Here is a 22,461-nt window from a genome sequence, read left to right as displayed (position 1 = left end):
AATGTCAGAAATTCCCCATATAAAATCATTTTATGGTCATTATTTTCTTTTTCACGTTTTAAAAGCCAGGTATCTTTATATTAATTATAAAATCTAGCAAGAAAATGAAAATGTATTGCCGTGTATTGTTTAGACTTCAATGAAATAAAAGCTAGTTGTATTAATCCCACGCAAGTACGAAAACTTCCGGTTTAGACTTGGACGACATTTTGAGATCGACATTTGTGTTTTGTTTTATGTAAGTCTGTTATATTTGTTATCGTAATCGTCATGCTTGTTCAGTGTTTATATCATATCTCTTTCCACTAGAAGTGCAAGAAATAATATCACTGTGAGATGTGTTCTGATGTCGTTGACGTACTATGACATTAACGGAGTTGTTCCGTATGTTTTTCTGTTCCGTCTAGACGGGTCAAGCACATTACCGACCGGTACTGTCTCGGCAATATTTTTGTAGTTCGAGAAGAATATCCACGTATCTACCGCATTCAGACTGGTAATTATCAGTTTTATTGGTCAGTCTGTCGCCCTAAAGTATTTTTAAGCAGTTCTAGTTCTGTACCCCACGGCCACGGTTGTATTCTAGAACATACTCGTAAACCGATGTTGTTTAACAAGTAGATTATACGGTAAGAGTTCCTCCCGTTTCCACATCCCAAATAATATTTATATCTTGACACATACCAGAATTATTCACAAAACCTAACACAACAATTACTAGAGGACTGAAAAAAAGTCCGAAAATTAAGTACAATAGGGTTGAGCCACTCAGTGTGACTATTGTTAATGTTAGTCTGCATAAGAAAGAATATGCCGGAATCGAAGGAACTCTTCATACACGAGGGTTAAAATTTTAATCAGCATCTATAACCAGCATGCATTCCCTCCACACTGAGGTTTAACCCAAAACGTTTGTTAATAAATGTGTTATACTGTTAATCATAAGATATGTTTCACACCTCGCTCTGCTTCAATTTCACATCAATATTTATTTGGAGTATGAAGCCATAATGTGATACAAATATCTCCTTTTGGTGTCGATTCATCATTTTATGATTGTTACACTGAAATGTTTGTTCTTGCATTTTTTAAATGCACCACTTACAACAATAGAAAAAACAATTGGAAATCAATGTTGTTTTACTTTTCTGGGCCCCGTTTCAGAAAACTCTCGTAAGCCTAAGGTCTCGTAACGTTTCTCGTAGCATTTCCACCTCCTATGTTATAGTATGCCAGGTACAAATGCTACGAGAAAAGTTACGATACCTTAGGCTTACAAGAGTTTTGTGAAATGGGCCCCTGGATTACTACCTCATTTCTTCTTGTTTGTAAACACACTAGGAAATTATAATAGATGGGACTAATGCAAACCTTTTGATGTGCTGTACATGTTCCATAAACTAGAATGAAATTTAAGAGGGGATACAGGAAGAAGTCTTTCCCTGAACAAGGTTACAAGATGGAGATATGTCACAGATCTTGGACAAATGAAAATGAAATATTGCCTAACCTGGGAAAGAGTTCTGCCCATACACCCCTCTTTTCACATATTAAGTTTGCTCCAGAGGAGGCCTTCTCCATTGGAATAATACAGGCAGAACCCTTATCATGTGCTTAAGCTTACCTGTCTGTAATCTGGTAATACAAGGGTTGATCTCAACTGCCACACTTTGGGAGGACTGTAATAATGGACTTGAAGGATGATACACATAAACCATGTAGATTAAATATAATAGAATAATACACATATACATATCCTTTTCATACGGATTCACATGCATTATATATAAATTTGTATGAGACAAACTATCAACAAAACCCTATCAAGCATTCTGGAAATGTAATAATGCTTGTACACATCCATTCATTCACTACACAGAATATTTAGTGATCCCCGTAAATGTTTAGTTACTAGTAATCAGTCATGTCTATTTGTATAACATATTACTCACATTTAGTTTACTCAAAGAGACAATGCATGCATGCTGTATTATTCCAGTACAGAATAATGTATTGAAAATAATCATATAACTTACTTTCCTTTTTTTGCTGTGAAAGCTCATTCCTTTGCTGACCAGAGCAGTTCTGTCATGAACTGATAGGTAGTGAACAAACATGCAGTTTAACAACAGGGGTTAGCTTGGCCAATCAGCCTATTGAGCTTCACAGCAATTAGAGAGTGGCACAGAAGTGAACTCAGTGCTTACTGGTAAAACCTAACAAACCTACAACTAATTATTTACCCGAAGAATATGTCAAATATTTCTGTTGTAAAAGAAATATATTCAGAGAACTTCATTAACCACACAACTTCATTCAGCTGTTTTGTTTGGCGAGAGAGATTTTTTTTATTTAGTATTTTCTTATTTTCGTTTTGTTGTTTTTTCTTCATACAGATACTAATAGACTGTCAATATCAAAGAGTGTATGCCAAACTTGTCTTACAGTCTTCAGTGTTTTAAATGCACAGGTAATAATGCCATGAACAAAATTATATCTAAAACATGATTACTTAGTAGAATTTGCCAAATTGTTCCCACATACATGGCCCCCTTTATACTTATACCCTGTGCACTCCCACCCCACACCCCCCTGCGATGTTTCCAAGATACTCCAAGACATTCCTTGGTGCTCCGGGAAGTAATTTATTAGGATGAGAATAATAAATGAAAAGTCTCATGTTTCTCAAAATAACAAAGTTATAAATTGCACAGCTCCAGTGCATTTGTAAGTTCTTGTGTCATTCCACCATGTTGGATGGTGTCATGTACCCCTCTCGTAGCCATGTTCACGACTTGACCCTGTGGAAGCACAGAGATGAAAATAGTACTATTACCAAGGAAAGACAACTCTGAATTTCAAAAACAATTTTTAGGAGAATATCCCATATCCTCTGGGCAAAACAGCTCTACAGTCATTCTCTTCACAAAGATGTTTTGAAAGTTGCGGATCCTTTAGCTCAAACTTCATGCTTAAATTCTGCTTTGGATAGTTTAACAAAGTGTCAAAGTTGACGGTGCCACTGTTTGGCATGATGCTTGGCACGATGCTTGGCACGATGCTTGGCACGATGCTTGGCAGTAATAGTGTAATATACAGGTAGAAGTGTTCTTGTACAAGTTGTAGATCATGAAAAGAGGTGAGTAGTTAGGAATGAGATCCAGTGGACAAACTGACATTTTACTGCATTTGCTGCCAGCTCTTCCGTGTGCTAATGATCCATATCCCAGTATGTAGGCTCCACAATGGAGCACATGCACTCTCAGTGGGTTGGAGAAGATGAGAGTCAACATATTGAACCTATATATATTTCAGATTTTAAGTCCAGTATTTTGAATGAAGAGGGGTCCTTAATGTTTGCCTTTGTAGAATTCAAGTTTTGGGATCCCATAATCTTTTACATTTAAGCATGAGGACAGGAACCCTCAACTTGATCAAACACTAGGATCTAATAATGATAATATCAGCATGATCAGTAGTCTGTAAGGCTTATTTCTACTGTCAGAGGTTAATGTGTTGTTGAAGCTATAGGTTTTGCTTCATCAAATATGTATATTTCTGTGTAGGAAAATGCCAGCCATCCTATTAGAGAGGATTCCTTTGCCCAGCCTGCAGACGTACACAGCCTTCAGTACAATTCTCCTGGCATGTGCACTCTTCTACACGCATCAGACGGTCACCTCCACTCCATTCGAAAGCCTGGAACATGAAGAATCTGCTCCAGTCAAAACTGAGATCCCTTTAACGGAGAACCTGAGTGATGATGACCCCGAGATCATGATCACTGACCCATGGAACACCACACTACCCTATGATTCCTACGAGTGGAACTTCCTGTTTGTTATGACAACTCAGGCATGGTGTGTTTGGGTGAGTTGAGAAAACACCAGATAGATTTTGACCTATGTAGCAGACTTCATTATGAAGTCAAAGTGCTTATTTGTTTAAGGTCATGCTTAGAGACTATGTAAGAAGTTTTTGGAGAATTTATTGTATATATTACAGGAGAAGGAACATCCCATTGTGGGTGACATCAGAACAACCATTTGCACACTTTGCTTGGCCTATGAAATGGTGAACATTAGTCAGTAACATTATTGCAACCTGTACTTCACACAACACTTTGAGAATATTTTGATTAACTTCTTAATTCAAAATTTGGAAAAAGAACAACAGAAATGTTCAAATGTTGTATTGGCAGGATTTGCAACAGCCTTTTGAAAGTATCTTCCATTTTGCCTCTTAAATCCATTCAAAGCAAATGATAAACAATGATTTTGAAAGAATACAGCCGTAACCCATGTACTCAATGCCTTCAGTTCTCCATGTAACCTTTTGAGGTTGCTGTTTGCTGTCAAGTAATTAACGTTCTGACTGGAGGGGAAATTATTATTTTTCCTTATCCTGACTCATGCTTATTTGCTTATCTCCTCCTCCTGTGTGAAGATAGTGGAACTCTTGGAATGCCTTGAAGTTCCCTTCCAATTGAAGTAAATGTACAATCACACTCACCCACAGGAAGCCTCTCTGCTTCCCGCCACATTTGTCATCTGACCAGCTCTGATTGGCACTACAATATCAAATTTTGTGTGGATAAATTTACAGATTTTTAATTTGTTGAACATGTATTTCATCATGTTAGATTACATTTACACTGATGAAATTGTGCTTATGATGTAGGTTATGGCTGTCTGCGTCTGTTCCGTAGTATTATGTCCTACTCGCACGGTTATTTGTTCTTCCAGTGTTCACTTTATAAGAATTTTGTTTTGTTGACAATTTGTCCGCTACTTTGTGGTAATTTTCAAGGATGGGTCAGATTAGACTTGATCCTAATGGTGGGCATGGTGGGCAAGCTGGCTAAGGCGCTGGGCTAGTGATCCAGCGAGGTGTCGGGATTGGGCCCACCTGTGACTGGGTGTAAAAACCTTGGAGTCAACTTTGTGTGCAGACTCTTTCAGTGTTGTCACAACCCCTAGTGTACAGTTCACAACCCTGTGCACTTAAAAGACCCCACGAATCCGTTGGTATATGACCAGATGGTGGCCGCAAGAATACGTGCAGACACCTAGTTGCGGGTACAGCAACATGCAGTGACCTTGGACAAAGTACTGTGACTATGTGTCCCAGTCCATCCAGCTGTGAATGGGTACCTCGTTAGGATGAGAGAGCCTCAATAAACTCAGTGCGCCAAGTGGCAGCAAGTTGTATACTCCCAAGGGAGTTGAGACTGAAATACGATGTGCTGTTGAGATATGACACCCAGTGATCGAGGGAAAAATAGCAGCGTCTTGAGCATTCACTAGTGCGTGGATATGTGTGCTATATAAATATTCTATATCTATCTATCCTCCAAGAGTACCAGCAAGCATAACCTGGAACAACACACAATGATATCCTTAGGACTTCAATGCTACCGACAATAACCAAATTGGCAGTTAGAAAGTGTGACCACTATCTAGTGAGCCATGGCGCCTCAGTACCAAAGGTTTTTGTATGCTATCATTCATCCAGTAACCATAAATTGTATATAGTACCTTCATCTTTAGTAATGTTGTATTTCCGTAGTTATCATTTCAGAGAGCCTTCCCCCATCTAGTAAAAACACAAACACTGTGTTTTACTCACTCTTTATTTGTATAACACTCTATGTATAAACACAAAGTTTCTACACTTACTGTTGTTAGACAATCCACTCTAACAACAGTGTCGCAAAATGATAACAGTTCTCATAACAATCCCTACCCGGAATCAATACACTCTAAAACACCAGAGTGATTAATTGGATTATCAAACTATGTTTCCAAACACACGGCTAAACAACGCTGCCACACACCCACTGGGAATCCCCCACCAGCAAGCTCTGCAGTCATGACATCACAAGGACATTCTCTTACTGTGATCTCACCAATAACACTACCACCAAGATTCTTCTGTATATAAATCCACACACATCCACTGTATGTTTGTCTGATAAGTACATGCTGTACGAAACACGTTACCAAGGTACACTCTAGCTGATCATGGCCATTTGTCTTCATGAATATTCAGCAGATTGAAATGTTCCTGCAACAAAGAGCATGGTGTACACAGAACAGTATCGCATTACTGGAAGATTTGATGAGGTTGCAGCAGGAATTCAGGCAAGCAACAACCACACTCTGCATGTCAGCCCACCTGAGATGAAAGTTGTAATCAGCGCAGTATGACTGGTCGACTGCTTTGAGGGACAGACTACTGATGGTCCACATCAAAAACTCCACAGTACCGTTATACATAAATAAGCAAGGTCAACGACGATAAATGGATGCGATTTGAGACATGCACCAAGTGGAAGGGCTTCACTGAACTGAAAACCACACATCCTCCAGTAGAGGACTGTCTATGTCACCCATGGCATTCTAGAGGACTTAAAAGTTCTACACTTTTGACCTACTTAGCAGGACCAGGAGAACTGGGGTCAAGCTGACGAAAGTGCCGGTCTTACTCACCCCACTATACTGGTTCAAGCTGCAAAAAACAACGCAGATTTAAGGCAGCAGCTTGGAACATGAATGTTGTACTTCAGCATCTCACTTGTGACACTTACAAAACACCAGATCGGAAATCTTTCTATCTGTTGACACAGACAACACTGTTTCTATTCGCCATAGCTACGGCAACACAGATGTCAGAAATACATGCACTGGACTTCAACAATCGTACGCTATTTGTCACCAATCATTGTGCGTTTGCGCTCCAAGGACTGTGATGGGATGTTATTGCCCAAACTCAATTGCCTGGAGATCTGGTATGACAATTCTGGCATTATTGACAGTCCTTGGGCTACATGATACACAGGATTTATCATTTTGCCCAATTCAGAGCATTGAAAATACATCTTCAGTGAACTAAGTGAAGGAGACAAAAGTTCAAGCAACTATTCATGCAATTATCTACTGAGACACTTACAGAAGTATCTCAGTATGGATCAGACTACAACACAACATGACTCAAACCTTCGCGAAGTGAGCACCTTGGCGTCGACACTTGCTCTACATGGAAAATGTTTGCTAACATCTATAATGGACGGCTGCTCTTGGAAATCAAATACAGTGTTTCCCAACCACTACCTATGGAACATTGCCACTGAGAAGGTCGCTGGCATTCACCAGTTTGGGCCACTTGTACTACAACAACAAACGGTTCCACAAAGATGCTCAGTTTCGCTCACCCCTTTTTATCCAGAGTGATGATAACCCTGTACTTGTAAAGGAGTTACTTGTTCATGAAAAAGAGTCGCAACTCGATGATGAGGACATCATAAAGGAAAAGTTGCAAGAGAATCTAGAATCATGAGTGATTTTGATCCGATACTCGTAATGGAGATACCTGTACATGTGAAGGGTTGCAACTTGTTGTGATACGAATCTTGACATACAGTTGCCTGAGACATTAGCAGGATGCGAGATGATCTGCATGTCATTATGTTCCAGTCAGCAATCGCTTCACAAGAAGAGAACTTTGACTGGATGTGATTCCCTAGTTTTACAGATGACTCTTGGAAGAACAGGACCAAATTACCACCTTTACAGTTCCTGAAGGAGCGGGGAGTACTGGATGTACTTACATGGCATCCAACAGAATCCACTGTGGTCTGACTCACTGTTGATTCCATTGGATTCTGTAGGCAGAATAAGCATGAGTCAGGATAAGGAAAAATGTGTTCTTTTCTAAATAAAATTTGTATTTTACACTTATCCTGACACATGATGTCAAGCCCTCCCTACCGCCCCACTCAGACACATTGGGTTCTCTGCAATTTTTGTATTGGGCTTATTGAATTATGGAGAGAATGTCAGACAGGACTGGTCATGTGACCAATGAGGTGGGAAACGGGGAGGCTTCCAGTGGGTGAGTGTGATTGTATGGCCATTTCAAAAGAAGGGAACTTCAAGTGATTTCAAGTGTTCCACTATCTTTGCATAGAGGAAAGAGATATGCAAATAAGCATGAGTCAGGATAAGTATAAAATATCAATTTTATTCAGAAAATTACATGCTTCAGTTGAAGTATTCCATCTTAGAAAGGTCGGATTCCAAAATTCAAATAAAATACACTGACCACTACTTCTTTCCAGCAGCATGAAACATAAAAGTTGAATGTCAAGGTTGTTCCCTGGTGTAAGTTTGGTGACATCCAGTAGTGATATTCCAACTTGTATGTGTGTTTCAGACCCTGGTAAATACAGCCTATTGCTGCCTGATCCTTTTGGGCAAGCTCATTCAGCGCATGGTGTTTGGGGAACTCCGAGTCAGTGAACAACAGGTAATCAGTTAATTCACGGAGTCCTAGTCGAGAGATGATTGTAGAGGTGTAAATGTTTTTAGAAATCAATAGTGAGTGTTATGTTGGTGGCCTGTCTGTCTGCTCAACTTTGTTCAATTTACAGAAACTTACTGACTTTCTATTTGCTCAACTCTGTACCATTGACAGAAGCTTATTGACTTTATGTCTGCTCAGCTCTGTACATTTGACAGAAGCTAAATGACTTTCCGTCTGCTCAGCTCTGTACCACTGCCAGAAGCTAGTTCATATATTTTCTTTTGTACAATTAATGTGAAGGACCTATGTAATAGTAAATAAGTAAATAAGCTTTGGTGGTCAAGCAAGTAGTATCATCAAGTTAGAAAGACATTTATGATTTGTTGTCTCTGGTTGATTGCTTATTATTTGCCTTTACATTTTGCTCAGCACCTTAAGGACAAATTCTGGAACTTTGTGTTCTACAAGTTCATCTTCATCTTTGGTGTGATGAATGTTCAGACGATGGAGGAGGTTGTGCTGTGGGTGGCTTGGTTCTCCATCCTTGGCTTCTTCCACCTCCTCACACAGCTCTGCAAGGACAGGTTCGAATACGTGAGTATACTTTATACATGCTTGGATTGTTATGGCTTTCCTGGATAAGTACCCATAAGATCTGGGTGAGAATTTATCTTCAGTAACCCATGTTTGTTGTTAGAGATCAGATGGCCAATTTTGAACTTGGTTTGGTGGAGACGTGTCATCAGTTCCTAATTGTGCAAACTGATACTCAGGTCCAGACTTGATTATTTACAGACTGCCACCATATAGCTGGAATAGTGCTGATTGCAGGATGAATCTGAACTCACTCGCACACTTAACTTGGCAAGAAGTTGTGTCTCAGATATTCATGCAAACTGTGAATGGAATCACGTTCATTTCTAGTCATCTGAGAGACAAAAAGGGCATGGTTGTGCTGCTAGCAGCCACAACATTTATAAGTCCTTTTGATTTTTAGTTCACTCATGTCCTGTATAAATGTTCATTTGACTATTGTTTGTGTTTACAGTTGTCGTTCTCCCCAACCACAGCCCGGTACTCCCACGTGAAGCTCCTCAGTCTGTTATGGGTGATCCTGGTGTCATGTGGAGGTCTGCTCCTCGTGTGTGTCTACGTCGGACTGCAAGTTGGACTGACTATACTGGCTTTCATGGCGGCTGAGGTGAGTTGGGAGACTCAGCATCCCCAGAAATCAGATGGTCGAGTCTCATGGTAGCTTTGTGTATTATGCTAGAGACCTAGGTATAATTCACCAAACTGTACAATTCATGTATCATGTTCTTGGTCTTCCACGTCATGATTTCCTGACTTCCGTATTATCACTGATCTGGATCATGGATAAAAAATAAAACTGTCTTGACTGAGGGAGCTGATGTGCTATGGTACGCCACATAATGTGAGAGGTTTAAAGTTTAGAGAATGGGTATAGTTTCATGCTACTTTTAGCAATATGCCAGCAGTATCATGGCGGGGGACATGCTTCATGCATTGTACCCATGTGGGGAATAGACTAATTAACACTTTTAACCACAAGTCTACTCCAACGTCCCTTTTAAGAAAAAGAATGTGACATAATGTATGTAGTTTGAATAGATTTTTCCTGCATTATTTCTTGTCTTGTTCCTTCATAGTGTCTGTTGCTGGGAATCCGGGCTCTGTATGTTGTTGTGAGGTGAGTAGCACGTCACAGCTATCATTCCTTGCATTGACATTTTCGCCAATGGTGGCTCTAAGACGTACCAGGTCAGGCATGTTGGGCCTGGTGTGCCCTCGTCTTTGTGAAACAATATTTATAAACCATGAAGTTGTTCAAAATGTTATCTTATAAGAATCTTGCCAAGCACCTTTGTCCTTTTTCCCAAGAGAGCAATTTCATTATGGAATTATATCAGTGGTCGTTTACACAGGACGATCTTAGCACTGAGATTTTCTTAAGTAAGTTACAATTAACATTGTTGTTTTGTGCAAGTCATCCCAGGAAAAAGTGAGGAATTCTCTGTTAATATAGAAAAATGCACATTTGGGAAAGTTTCAAAATTTGTTTTTGAACAATAAATGTTCTGTTAGCCCGGCTGTCTTACCTCGCATTTACTGCTGAAAGAAGAGATATTTATGGTTGACCGGGTAGGGAATGTGCAATAATGCCATGTGATTGTGTGTTAGGTACGTCATCCACCTGTGGGACATGAGCAAGGAGGGTGTATGGGAGAACAGATCCATGTATGTGTACTATGCAGAGCTCATCTTCGAACTGGCTGCCCTCTCCATCGACTTCTGTCATCATTTACACATGCTGGTGAGTGTGCCATTTTATATTTTTGTTGTCTGTGGTCTGTCTGTTTACAAGGTTACTTGTGGTCAAATGTTCAGACCTACTGTGGGTACAAACCCAAGATTCATCCTGTTTTTACAATGGTGGAGCTGTTGGATCTGAGAATTTCAACATTAGGTATTCTGTAACATTGTAACTGAAATATTGTTCAAGGCAGCATTTAAACAAAGCCCATCACTCCTCTTTAACTGGCAGTAAAACTTCCAAGCTTGTCCAGCTTAGTTTGGTGTTCACTGTGATTAGATTTAACAAAGCTGACAAGCAGGAAAGTGAAACTATCAGCTGTGACTGTGTCAGTGGGAAACTACCCTGATTGTCAGTCAAGGAAGTGATTGAATGATGTTTTACTGCATCACTGCAGCCTGTAAATACTCAATCTAGAGGAGAACCAGTGGGCAAATGCATCAACAACAGTTTGAGATGTCACAGTACAAAGTCTGGTTGGGGAATGTTGATATTCGCACAATGAGGCTGAATGTTGATTTATGCCCCAGCCGTCCATATTCATAGTACAAAGCTAGTGGATGATAGCATGAGCAACGTATAACTCGATTTGAACACCCTTATGTATAGACAGCCAGGTCACAGGGTAATGGCCTGATCATCAAGGTTTCAAATAAGTCTGGTAGTACAGAAAATACAAACTTTGCTAAACATCATAAAATGTCCTGCGCATTGTCTTTAGCCAGATCTCTGTATCAGACATTTTTGACGAAATTATTCATTGGTTTGCCTTTCCAATCCGTGAATATGAGAGACAGATCTACATAATATAACTGGAATCATGCTGACCACAGTAGTGGGGAAATAAGCACTGAAGTCCGATAACCTTGTGTGATTGTGGTGTGTGATTCTGTCTGCAGCTTTGGGGCAACATCTTCCTGAGCATGGCCAGTCTGGTGATCTGCATGCAGCTTCGCTACCTGTTCTACGAGTTCCAGAGACGGGTCAAAAGACACAAGAACTACCTGCGTGTTGTCAAGAACATGGAGGCCAAGTGAGTAAAAGGAGTGAATGGTGCAGACATTCCTTAAACAGATATAGTGTGTAAGGTTTTGATTTGTGCAAAGTTAAATGTACTTACAAAAAAACGTAAAAAGTTCAGAAAGATTTGAAGAGGATTTCAGCTTAATAAGTGGTATTTGCTCTGCTAAATTTAAAATGATCAGTAGGATTATCCTTGATTATTGTGAGTGACACGAGGGCTGAATGTATCATGGGAACTGTTCTGTTAGGTTCCCCATGGCAACACAGGAAGACCTGGAGCAGAACAATGATGACTGTGCTATCTGCTGGGAGAGGATGGAGTCAGCCAGGAAGCTCCCCTGCAGCCATCTTTTCCACAAGTAAGTCCGGACCAGATGTGATGAGGGCTAATTAGTGGAGACATTCTATTTGTACTGCATAACTTCTGAAATGTCTCGTGACTATGCTAGTTGTAAGAGGCGACTAACGGGATCGGATGGTCAGGATCACTGACTTGGTTGACACATGTCATCGGTTCCCCATTGCGCAGATCGATACTCATGTTGTTGGTCACTGGATTGTCTGGTCCAGACTAGATTATTTACAGACTGCCGCCATATAGCTGGAATATTGCTGAGTGTGGCGTAAAACTACACTCGCTCACTCACTCGCTCACTCACTCACTCACTCTGAAATGTCTCCCATGCCTCTCATACTAATACACTTGTGTGAAACTTTTTCCAATTATGTTGCAATAGTATAAAGTTCTTTCACCTACCAGTGTAGCAGTGTGAAGTAAGAATGTGATTTGTTCACCATGTTTGATGTTCAGCAGAGGTAGTTCGGGAATTTATGGAGGGAATTCAGCATATTTTCTGATTTATGAACATATTCTGAAACATAAGATAGAGTCATTTGGGCAGAAACAGATATGTACCAATAAAGTTGGGCGACTGACTTTTGTGTGCTGGCAATTAGGCGTCTGACTCTAGGCTAGTGATTTCGAATCCCAGATAATCCCAAATACAATTGGTTATATCTGACCACTTTCTAAATGGCATTGTGTATTCAATGCAATATACATGACAGACATCCATCATAAAGCAGACAGGTATCTGCTAAACAGTTGACAGATATCTGTCACAGAGCATTGATATAACAATGGTATATCAGGGAAATAGCCATAATAATATCCGTGAAGTGTATCCCTGAAACAACTGAGATATCAATAATCTATGATCAAGATATCCCTGAAACAATTGAGATATCAATAATCTATGATCAAGATATCCCTGAAACAACTGAGATATCAATAATCTATGATCAAGATATCCCTGAAACAACTGAGATATCAATAATCTATGATCAAGATATCCATGATACAGCTGAGATATTAATAATCTATGATCAAGATATCCCTGAAACAACTGAGATATCAATAATCTATGATCAAGATATCCATGATACAGCTGAGATATCAATAATCTATGATCAAGCTATCCCTGAAACAATTGAGATATCAATAATCTATGATCAAGATATACATGATGCAACTGAGATATAGGGATGTCATGGTTATGCACTGTTCTGTCTGCAGTTCCTGTTTACGATCCTGGCTGGAACAAGACACGTCTTGTCCAACCTGTCGCATGCCACTGAGTGACGGTCCACGTGAGAGACAAAACGTGCCACAAGGAGTGCCACCCGAAACAGGGAATGCTGGGGCACCACCAGCGCCACCTGCCAACCAGGCAACCACGAATCACTTCTTTCATTTTGATGGTAAGTAAGCCTGAATGAAGGAGTGATGGAGCTGTTACGTTCCTTAACATGGTGAAATGTAGCTTCAAGTCTAGCATAGTGGTTAAAGCGTTCACTCATCATGTTGAAGACCCAGGTTTGATTCCTGACATAGGTACAATATGTGTAGACCATTTGTGGTTCCCCCCATCGTTTTGTTGCTGGAATGTTACTAAGAATCGCATAAAACTAACGTACCCAAGGTAACTAAAGGCGAGAAAATAGGCCACCAATTTTTTTCTCGAAACTTGTGTTTTTTTCTCATCACCATTTAATGCTCAAAAATAATTTGCAAGGAAGCATTTCTCTGCTATGAACGTTTTTGTTGTTTCAGCATCTCGCTATGTGAGCTGGTTGCCGAGTTTCTCGGTGGAGGTGACTCACACCAATCTGTTGCCAGGACAACAGCAAGCACGGGTGTCACCTACTTCCCAGTTAGATAACATGGTGAGTAACAGATCTAAGGTAATCTGTTTTTGATAGACATTGTCAACACAGACCAAATAGTCTGTGTCAGATTTCCTGACTTGGCTGATCAGTAATTGGGTTGTGTTGCTCATGTTGTCAATCACTTGTCTGGTCCAGACGTTGTAATATACAGACTGCCATGAATTAGCTGAAATATTGCTGACAGCAATGAACAAGAATGAGTGAGTTACAGTATAAAGTCACATCGGCAGTATTTCAGTCATGTCTTGGGAATGTATCGATAGACCCAGGTTCAATTCCCCACATGGGTACAGTATGTGAAGCCCATTTCTGGTGTCTCTCGCTGTGATATTGCTGTAATATTATTAAAAACGGGGTAAAACTAACACTCACTATCCTTGTTTCAGGCTAGACAGGTGCAAGCAGTATTTCCTAACATGCCTCTGGCTACCATTGTGGATGATTTAGGAGCTACTCGATCTGTGAACCTGACCATAGACAACATTCTGGAGGGAAGACTTGTAGCTCCACCAGTGAGTATTGCCATTTCACTTCTTGCCGTGAGCACCCAGTTGACCCAGTGGAGTAAGGCATTTTATTACCCACGTGGTGAACGTATGGGTAGTTACATATTAATCTCATATATCACACGAGTCGTACATTGTCTTGCATTGACATGTGTCAGGACGACTTGATCTGAGATTCTAACGATTTCATTGGATAATAAGGTCAAGTTGTGATGAAACTTTTCCATTCATAACAAACATGTGAATTCATTCATTCTACAACTTTTGAATTTTGAGAGTGTAAACATTGCGAACGTTGTCGTGTTGCTGTTTATTTATGATTTGAACTGACACATTATATCCATTGAAAAATGATATTAGCCAAGTGAAGGAACTGCAGACCAGGAAACTGGGTGTTTTCTGTAGGAGGCTGTTGTACAAAGTGATCTTAGCGCTAAGGTGATCATACCTCCCAGTAATATTAGTTTGAATCTCCCAGATTATGATCCTTGGGTTGTCAGCACTATACCTCTGCTTTTTCTCACGTTATTTGTAATGACCATATCACAGCCATGAAGGCACCATATTCATGTTTCTTGGTTTCCCTGTAGTTGTAAATGTTCATCAGATTTCTTACATCGGATATCTATGACATTTGTTGATATAACTCAAACACTGTTCAAAGTGATACTGTGATCGAGCTCTTAGGCTCTATTATTGAACAGCCCCTCTCTTAAACTACCATTGACATGTTTCATATTGTTGTGACAAATACATATATATTGATAATTGTGCAAATACTAGTAAAATTGAACATGTTTATTTCTGTAGGATCCATGAGCCACTCTTGCAATAAACTAGATATGTTGTAGATCACCATGGTTGTTGAACAGAGCCCACTAATATAGTCATGTGGTTTACTCAGTAGCATTATTCATGTACAATTGTGTTTTTCAGACACCAGTACTTGCCAACAGACCCAGTGTTGACAACGACGCTGATGATGAACAGAATATGCAGGTATGAGCAAAATGGTTATGACTTGACAGCCTTGTTTGGTGTTTGCAGACATCATTGCTTTCATGTCATTTTAATTCCTCTGATTAGAGACGATATAATATATATGGTCTCTGCTCTAATTCACAAGTACCATTACTGTAAAATAAAAACTTCAGTATTCTAAGACAAAGGATTTCTTTTAGGAAACATTAATGCCAATATTGGGCATTTTGTGAGCATAAATATAGTTGTTTCTTGTGTTATGTCTTCTCAGAGATTTTTTTTATGTGAATGAAAAGGGCTTTGGGCTTTGTGTTAATTATTGTTTGCTTTCCACAGTTGACTATGTGTAGCTATGCCATGTCTTTCAGCAGATAGCTGTACCATCCACCGTGTCTCGGACAGGGCTGATGGGATTGAGGGCTGCATTGGCTGATACCCATCAGTTAGTGGAGGATAACTTGGACACTCAGGCAGATCCTCTGTTGGCTCAGGTCAAGGCCATAGTTAATAACTCTGGGGACTTTAGACACAGGTAGGTGATAGATAGCATGTAGAGGTTGAACCCATACAGATACATGGTCACCACTGCAGCTGGGATTATCCAGGTGTATCACATGCACCTGTGTGTAATCAGAGAGGAGACATACTAGTATTGTCTGATGTGTGCTTCATTGAGCAGACATGGTGTGTGATGTGTGTTTGAAGGAGGAGACTTTATGTGATGTGTGTTTCAGTGAAGACGTGGGGGAGAGACGTCTAAGGCACCAGGCTATTAATCCAGCACCCATCTTTGTGTGCTGGGACCTAATGGTTTAAGTGTCTGAGGACCAGGGCCTAGATTTTCAAAGCTGTCTTCAAAGCTGAGGATGTATTGCCAAGTACTTCATGCTGGATGTTGTATGACATGTTTCAGTGCAATGTTATACCAGGCACTTCATGCTGGATGTTGTATGGCATGTTTCAGTGAGGATGTTATGCCAAGTACTTCATGCTGGATGTTGTATGACATGTTTCAGTGTAAGTGTAATGTTATACCAGGTACTTCATTCTGGATGTTGTATGACATGTTTCAGTGAGTAGGTTATGCCAAGTACTTCATGCTGGATGTTGTATGACAGTGTAATGTTATACCAGGTACTTCATGCTGGATGTTGTATGACATGTTTCAGTGAGTAGGTTATGCCAAGTATTTCATGCTGGATGTTGTATGACAGTGTAATGTTATACCAGGTACTTCATGTTGGATGTTGTATGACATGTTTCAGTGTAAGGATAATGTTATACCAGGTACTTCATGCTGAATGTTGTATGACATGTTTCAGTGAGGATGTTATGCCAAGTACTTCATGCTGGATGTTGTATGACATGTTTCAGTGAGGATGTTATGCCAAATACTTCATGCTGGATGTTGTATGACATGTTTCTGTGTAAGTGTAATGTTATACCAGGTACTTCATGCTGGATGTTGTATGGCATGTTTCAGTGAGGATGTTCCATCACCCTTAGGAGGAAGATTTTCCAAATCTGCATCAGAGAGAATGTCCATGTTAGAACACAGAAAAACATCCATGGTTGATCAAGCCAGAAGGTAAGTCTACTCACGTTGAATGATGATTTACTAACACATCATTAAAAAGACCAGTATGTCTGTTTAGGACATCAGTATTTTTCCATATGAAAAGTAAGATTAATGGGTATATTTGGGTAAATGATACCAAAAAGATGTAGAACTTCCAGTCTGTTTTGGGGCAGTGGTTAAGCTGTTTGCTCTTCACACCGAAGACCTGTGTCTGATTCCCTATGATAGTATGTGAGAAACCCTTTTCAGATGTGAAGATATGACAGGGGGACAGATTTGGGTAAATGATGCTAGAAATATCTAAATTTTTCCTTGTCCTGACTGACTCATGCTTAATTGCTTATCTCCTCTTCCCTGGCGAAGGTTGTGGAATACCTGAAATCCCTTTCAGTCTGTTGTGGGGCAGTGGGTTAGCCCACTTGTTAAAGCATTTGCTCATCAAGACGAAGACCTGGATCCATGACCTGGATCAAGACGAAGACCTGGACATGGGTAAAGTGTGAAGCCCATTTCTAGTGTTCCTGTCATGATATTGCTGGAATATTGCCAAAGGTGGCATAAAACCAAACTCACCTAGTCTGTTGTATGTTTTTCTTTTCTTGTATTGTAGGAAATACCTCCACAAGAACAGACACAGTGCAGAAGCAGGGGATCATTCCTCAGTGTCTGATCAGTCGGATGACCCAAGGTCACAACGAGAGGTGATATTTCAGGCAGCTCAGCGCAGACTGAACTCCTTTAACAACTCTCAGTACAGCTGATAAATGAGCTCCATAATATGTATATACTTTCTGTACAAACTACTTCTTCGGAATTATTTCTGGCCTGGATTTTACAGCATTTGTGATATTTCCTTTTTGTTGGTGCTGTCTGTATTTAGACATGCCTTGAATTATGCATTGGATTTCATCGTAAGATTTATTAGGCATCAAGCTTACCTTTATTCCAGATTTTCTGTCTCCTTTCTTAGAATATGTAATAAGGACCCTTTGGATCATGAGTTGACTGTAACACTGGGCACACTGTTCAGACTTGTCCCTTGCAGCAAGGACTCACCAATTAACGGTTCAAGTTCGAGATTCAGCCTGGGGTGGTGGAGTAGCCTAGTGGTTAAAGCGTTGGCTTGCCACACTGAAGACTCAGGTTCAAATCCCCACATGGGTACAATGTTTGTAGCCCATTTCTGGTGTTGCTGGAATATTACTTTAACGGCATAAACCCAAACTCGGTCAAGTCTTGATTCAACCTGATTCTTATCCTTGGTCTGTCAGTCCTATGTATTTGTAAGTGTCATCAAAACTTAGTTTTATTGAATTATGAAACAGGGAAGTGTGTTCGTAGTCCTCTCTGGTTAGTTTTCTCAAGAATTCAAGTGGTCACTAGTTTTCCATCGTGAATTTTGTCCACTGGGTCCCATTGTTTTCAAGTCTTCTATGAAGGTGAGAGGATGCCTTAGCATCACAAGAAGTTAGTTGATGCAGGATTAAATATGAGGTACGGCTCAAGTGTTTTCATGGCTTGTGTATCTTGTGTAGCTCAATCTAATGTACAACTGTGTGATAAGGATATGTTCATGTAATATATTCGTATAAATAATCTCATCAGTAGTCATCCTACTGCTTGTCTCATGAGATGAAGGGATTGATGTCTGTACATTGCTTTAGATGTTGTTGACAATCTTTGTCGAGATTTCAGACTGTTGAAGAACAAATAGTCAGATTTATATGGTGTTCAAGTAAATATTTGAATAGATTGTTTGACTGTACTACAGAGCGCTGAAGTGATGTTTAAAATAAGTCAACCTGGGTTATTTTGCCATAGAACAATGTGATCTCACAGTTGCTGTTTTCCTTATCCAAATGTAAGTGATCTCACAGATGTTGGGTGTCAGATGAAGTTAAAGGGTAGCCAAGGGGTTAAATTCTCCAGATGAGTACAATGTGTGAATCCCATTTGTTGTCCCCAGCCATGATATCGCTGTAATATTGCTTAGAGTGGTGTAAAACCATACTCACTCAATGTCACACTCTTTCACTTGCAGACATTTTCAAGATTTGATAAGCTGTACAAAGCTTGCTCATTGAACTCAATAATTTTTCAAAACCTGATAAATTAATTTCTTGGATTAGTTTTGTCAGTTATTGTGATCATACACAGATGACCTTCACCCACCCCAATGGCAATGTCCCAAAAATGTGTATGTAATAAAGTTTTGTTTAAAAAACTTTGAATTATTGTACAACCAACCTGTTATTTACCAAATTATCATGACTACAATTGCTTTAAGAATTATTTCGATCATAATGCTCTTCAATGTTGACTATAGATTACCAGATGCACCTCTTCTTTCGAAAACACTAAATGCCAGCATTTGTAATTCACTGTTTGCTTTGAGAAATAGCCAGACCCATAATTAAAACTTGCACACTAATCCAACACTGAAAGCTATTTCACATTCATCTGATAAAGTAAATGTTTGCTTGCTGCATTTCTCATTACAATAATTTTATTACTCAACTTTTGAGAGGGATACTGAAACTGCAGAATGAAAGAATGAATGGATGGATGGATGATGGATGGATGGATGGATGAATCTATTGTCCAGGGTAATAGTACACCACATGCACATTCATGTAGGTAATGGAGTCAGATGTCTATAAATGTAATTAGTATTACCTATATTATTATTAACCTGGTGTGTACATGTGGAGCATGTAGTTTTGTTCCCAGTTATGTTGTCGTTAGATGCCTCTGTGAAGGACTTCTAGATGTATATTACTTAAGTCAGACAACACCTATGTTTTCCTGAAGACTATAGTTTGCCAGGAGACATTCCCCAGGTGTTCCTTAACTTCTTTTGAGTTGTATATTTGTTGTAGCTGTTATGAAGGATACGTAATATGTGCAGATCTGTAAAGGAATACCAGTGATTGTTTACATTTTGTCTGTTTTATTTTTGTTTTCCTAATGCTAACTGTCAATATAAGAGATCTATGAGATTTGCTTGTCGCTTCAAATATCATCCTCGATATCTCCAGGGTATACGTTCCGAAAAGTCTCCACTATACCCTGGACGCATCTCTGGGTCGGCCCGATAATTTTATTACGTCCCTTTGCTGACTCTAGTAGCCAATCAGAGTGGTCGCCGTTATAACCGAACTTGCCAGTATCAACAAAGGTAGCAGTTGCAACTGCGAAGGTTTGCTCGCCGTACGACTCACAATTTGGGGAAATCATACATGCAACTTTATAGGTCCGAAACCTTTTTTAAAACATATGCAAGAAATCCATCTAATACTTTCAGAGAACCTACGCATGGTTTGTTTGCCAAGTTTAATCGGTTAGAGAATTTAAAAAGCGAAAGTGAGTTGTGATTGGTTCGCTCAACTTCCCAGCGTAGACACCTGATTGGATAAAAAGCCAGCCAAGGGAGGTAATAAATTTATCGGGCTGAGCCGTAGATGCATCCAGGGTATAGTGGAGACTTTTCGGAACGTAGACCCTGGAGATATCGAGGATGCAAATATCTGCTTTTCTAATAAATATAAAAAATAATGCAAAAAGTATGTGTAAGACCTTTTTAATACCTTGTAATTATGTTTCTAACTTGTCCTGAATTAATCAATGTGATTTAGATTTATGATTTTTTCTTGTTTAATGAAAATATCTCATTTATCATGTTTTCTCTGAAAGTGTCTTTATATTTGAAACTTGTTTTTGCTGGTATGAATATAATTTGTATTAAATAGTTAAAATGAAGAAAACATGTTACGTCCTTGATGTCCTTTTGCCAGTTTGTTTATCAGACAAAGATTTGTGCACTCTGGAAGATGCATTTGTCTTGCATGTCTCCGACAGCCATTTGATTAACTCTAACCAATGTGAGGCTTTTGTGACAATGGTTTCTAAGTATCTTTGAACACAGGGACTAATTGGAGTGGCTTATAATCAAAGTTGTGTTGTTATTTTATGTACTCAGATGAAGTTTAAACATACCGTTAGAGGTATTCAATAAATTATTTTTGTGTCACTAACGAATCAGACTTATGTTTTTATGCTTTAATCAGCAGGTTTCTGTGTTAAGGATCCTTGTGATGATTTACGTTTAACCCATTTATGCATACTGCTCCATTTGAGTGATGGGTACTTCAAAAAAAGCATTTCTCTCATATTGCTGAAGATACAAACTTGCAGTCTAGACATGAGTGAAAGTACGTAAATTGTTGAATGGTTGAACCATTCACGTAACTGATCCCAGAAAATGTTTTCTGATGAACTAAAACATCATAGTTGATGAATGTATCCCAAAGTCCTCTGCGGGGCAAGATTATAAGGAAATATTTTCCCTTCATGAGCTTCAAAAAGCTCTGAAACATGCTCAAGATACTGCTGCAGGAGCAGATACTATTTAGTATCAACTCCAAAAGCACTCACAGAATCATGTGTAGAAACCCTTTTAAATATTTTTGATAGTAGTTGGACGTCCGTGGAATTTCCTTCTTAATGGTGTGATGCCATCTTTGTTCCAATTCCTTAACCTGGATGTGACCTTACTGATCCTTCAAATTGTCAACAAATTTCACTAACAAGCTACATTTGCAAAACTATGGAATACATGATCAGTAATTGATTAGTTTGGCACCAAGAAACCAATAGTCTACTTACTGGCATGTGTGGTTATGTAAGAAACAGAAGTCAAGATTTACATGGTATAGTATGACATGCTAAGAAATACCCGAGACCCTTCACTTCCTCAAGATGTGTGTTCTAATCCATCTATCTAACACTGTAAAATAACCCTGGACCCATGCTTGTCATATGTGAAGAACAGCAGAGGTCTTAGGGATACATTCATCAACTATGATGTTTAGTTCATCAGAAAACATTATATTGGATGAAGAATGCCCCCCAAACATTCAAAAATATTGCCATGGTTACCACATACACTTATGTAATGAACTGATCACCATGTAAGTTGGATCAACATGGGTAAAAGAGGGCAAATCCTACCTGGATTAACACCATCACAGCAGATACCCCATTGGGTGATGACATTCAATTGTTGTTACCTTCTGGCACAGTCACCATTGACTTAAAGACAGCACAGACATATGCAGTTGTTACAGAATGTTACATGATCAGGCATGTCATCAAGTTGCTTCAGGTCCCTGACACCGATTTTATCTGAGATTCACATGGCCAAACCACCATAACATTGCAAAGGTCAACAACACTTCTTCAAAACTTGGAGCAATACATATTGTTTCACAAACTGATCTAACTGACTTAAAACAACTACACTTGAAATCATTCTATTGTGTATCCTTGACCTTGGTCTGTTCATGACTTTAGCATATCATTGTCTACGACTTTGTCATTGTATCCTTGACCTTGGAGTGTCCTTGACTTCGGTCTATCCTTGGCCTGAGTTCACTATCTTGTGTCAATCACATTCCACCAATTTCTGCTTCAGGAACAATGTTGCCAGAAACATAAGATACGAA

General features: G+C 39.4%; 1 protein-coding gene across 2 annotated transcripts; it reads left to right on the top strand.

Annotated features, from left to right (window-relative positions):
- Nucleotides 1–178: 178 nt before the first annotated feature.
- On the top strand, nt 179–20,995 carry LOC137258119 (E3 ubiquitin-protein ligase AMFR-like). Of its 2 annotated transcripts, none has more exons than XM_067795680.1 (16): nt 179–238; nt 3,567–3,870; nt 8,215–8,307; nt 8,734–8,898; nt 9,353–9,505; nt 9,975–10,015; nt 10,507–10,639; nt 11,539–11,672; nt 11,911–12,021; nt 13,239–13,423; nt 13,776–13,888; nt 14,278–14,403; nt 15,334–15,396; nt 15,747–15,910; nt 16,862–16,966; nt 17,568–20,995. In XM_067795680.1, coding segments are annotated over exons 1-16 (2,043 nt in total). In that variant the 5' UTR covers nt 179–236; the 3' UTR covers nt 17,719–20,995. The 2 variants fall into 2 exon arrangements, with proteins under 2 accessions (XP_067651781.1, XP_067651782.1); XM_067795681.1 differs by having other exon boundaries at nt 184–238; nt 15,750–15,910; nt 17,568–17,901.
- The last annotated feature ends 1,466 nt before the right edge of the window (nt 20,996–22,461 follow it).

Source organism: Haliotis asinina, chromosome 12 (assembly GCF_037392515.1).
Source record: "Haliotis asinina isolate JCU_RB_2024 chromosome 12, JCU_Hal_asi_v2, whole genome shotgun sequence".
Lineage (NCBI taxonomy): Eukaryota > Metazoa > Mollusca > Gastropoda > Lepetellida > Haliotidae > Haliotis > Haliotis asinina.
Note: the sequence above shows the minus strand (reverse complement) of the source record. Positions and strands in the feature narration are given on the sequence as shown.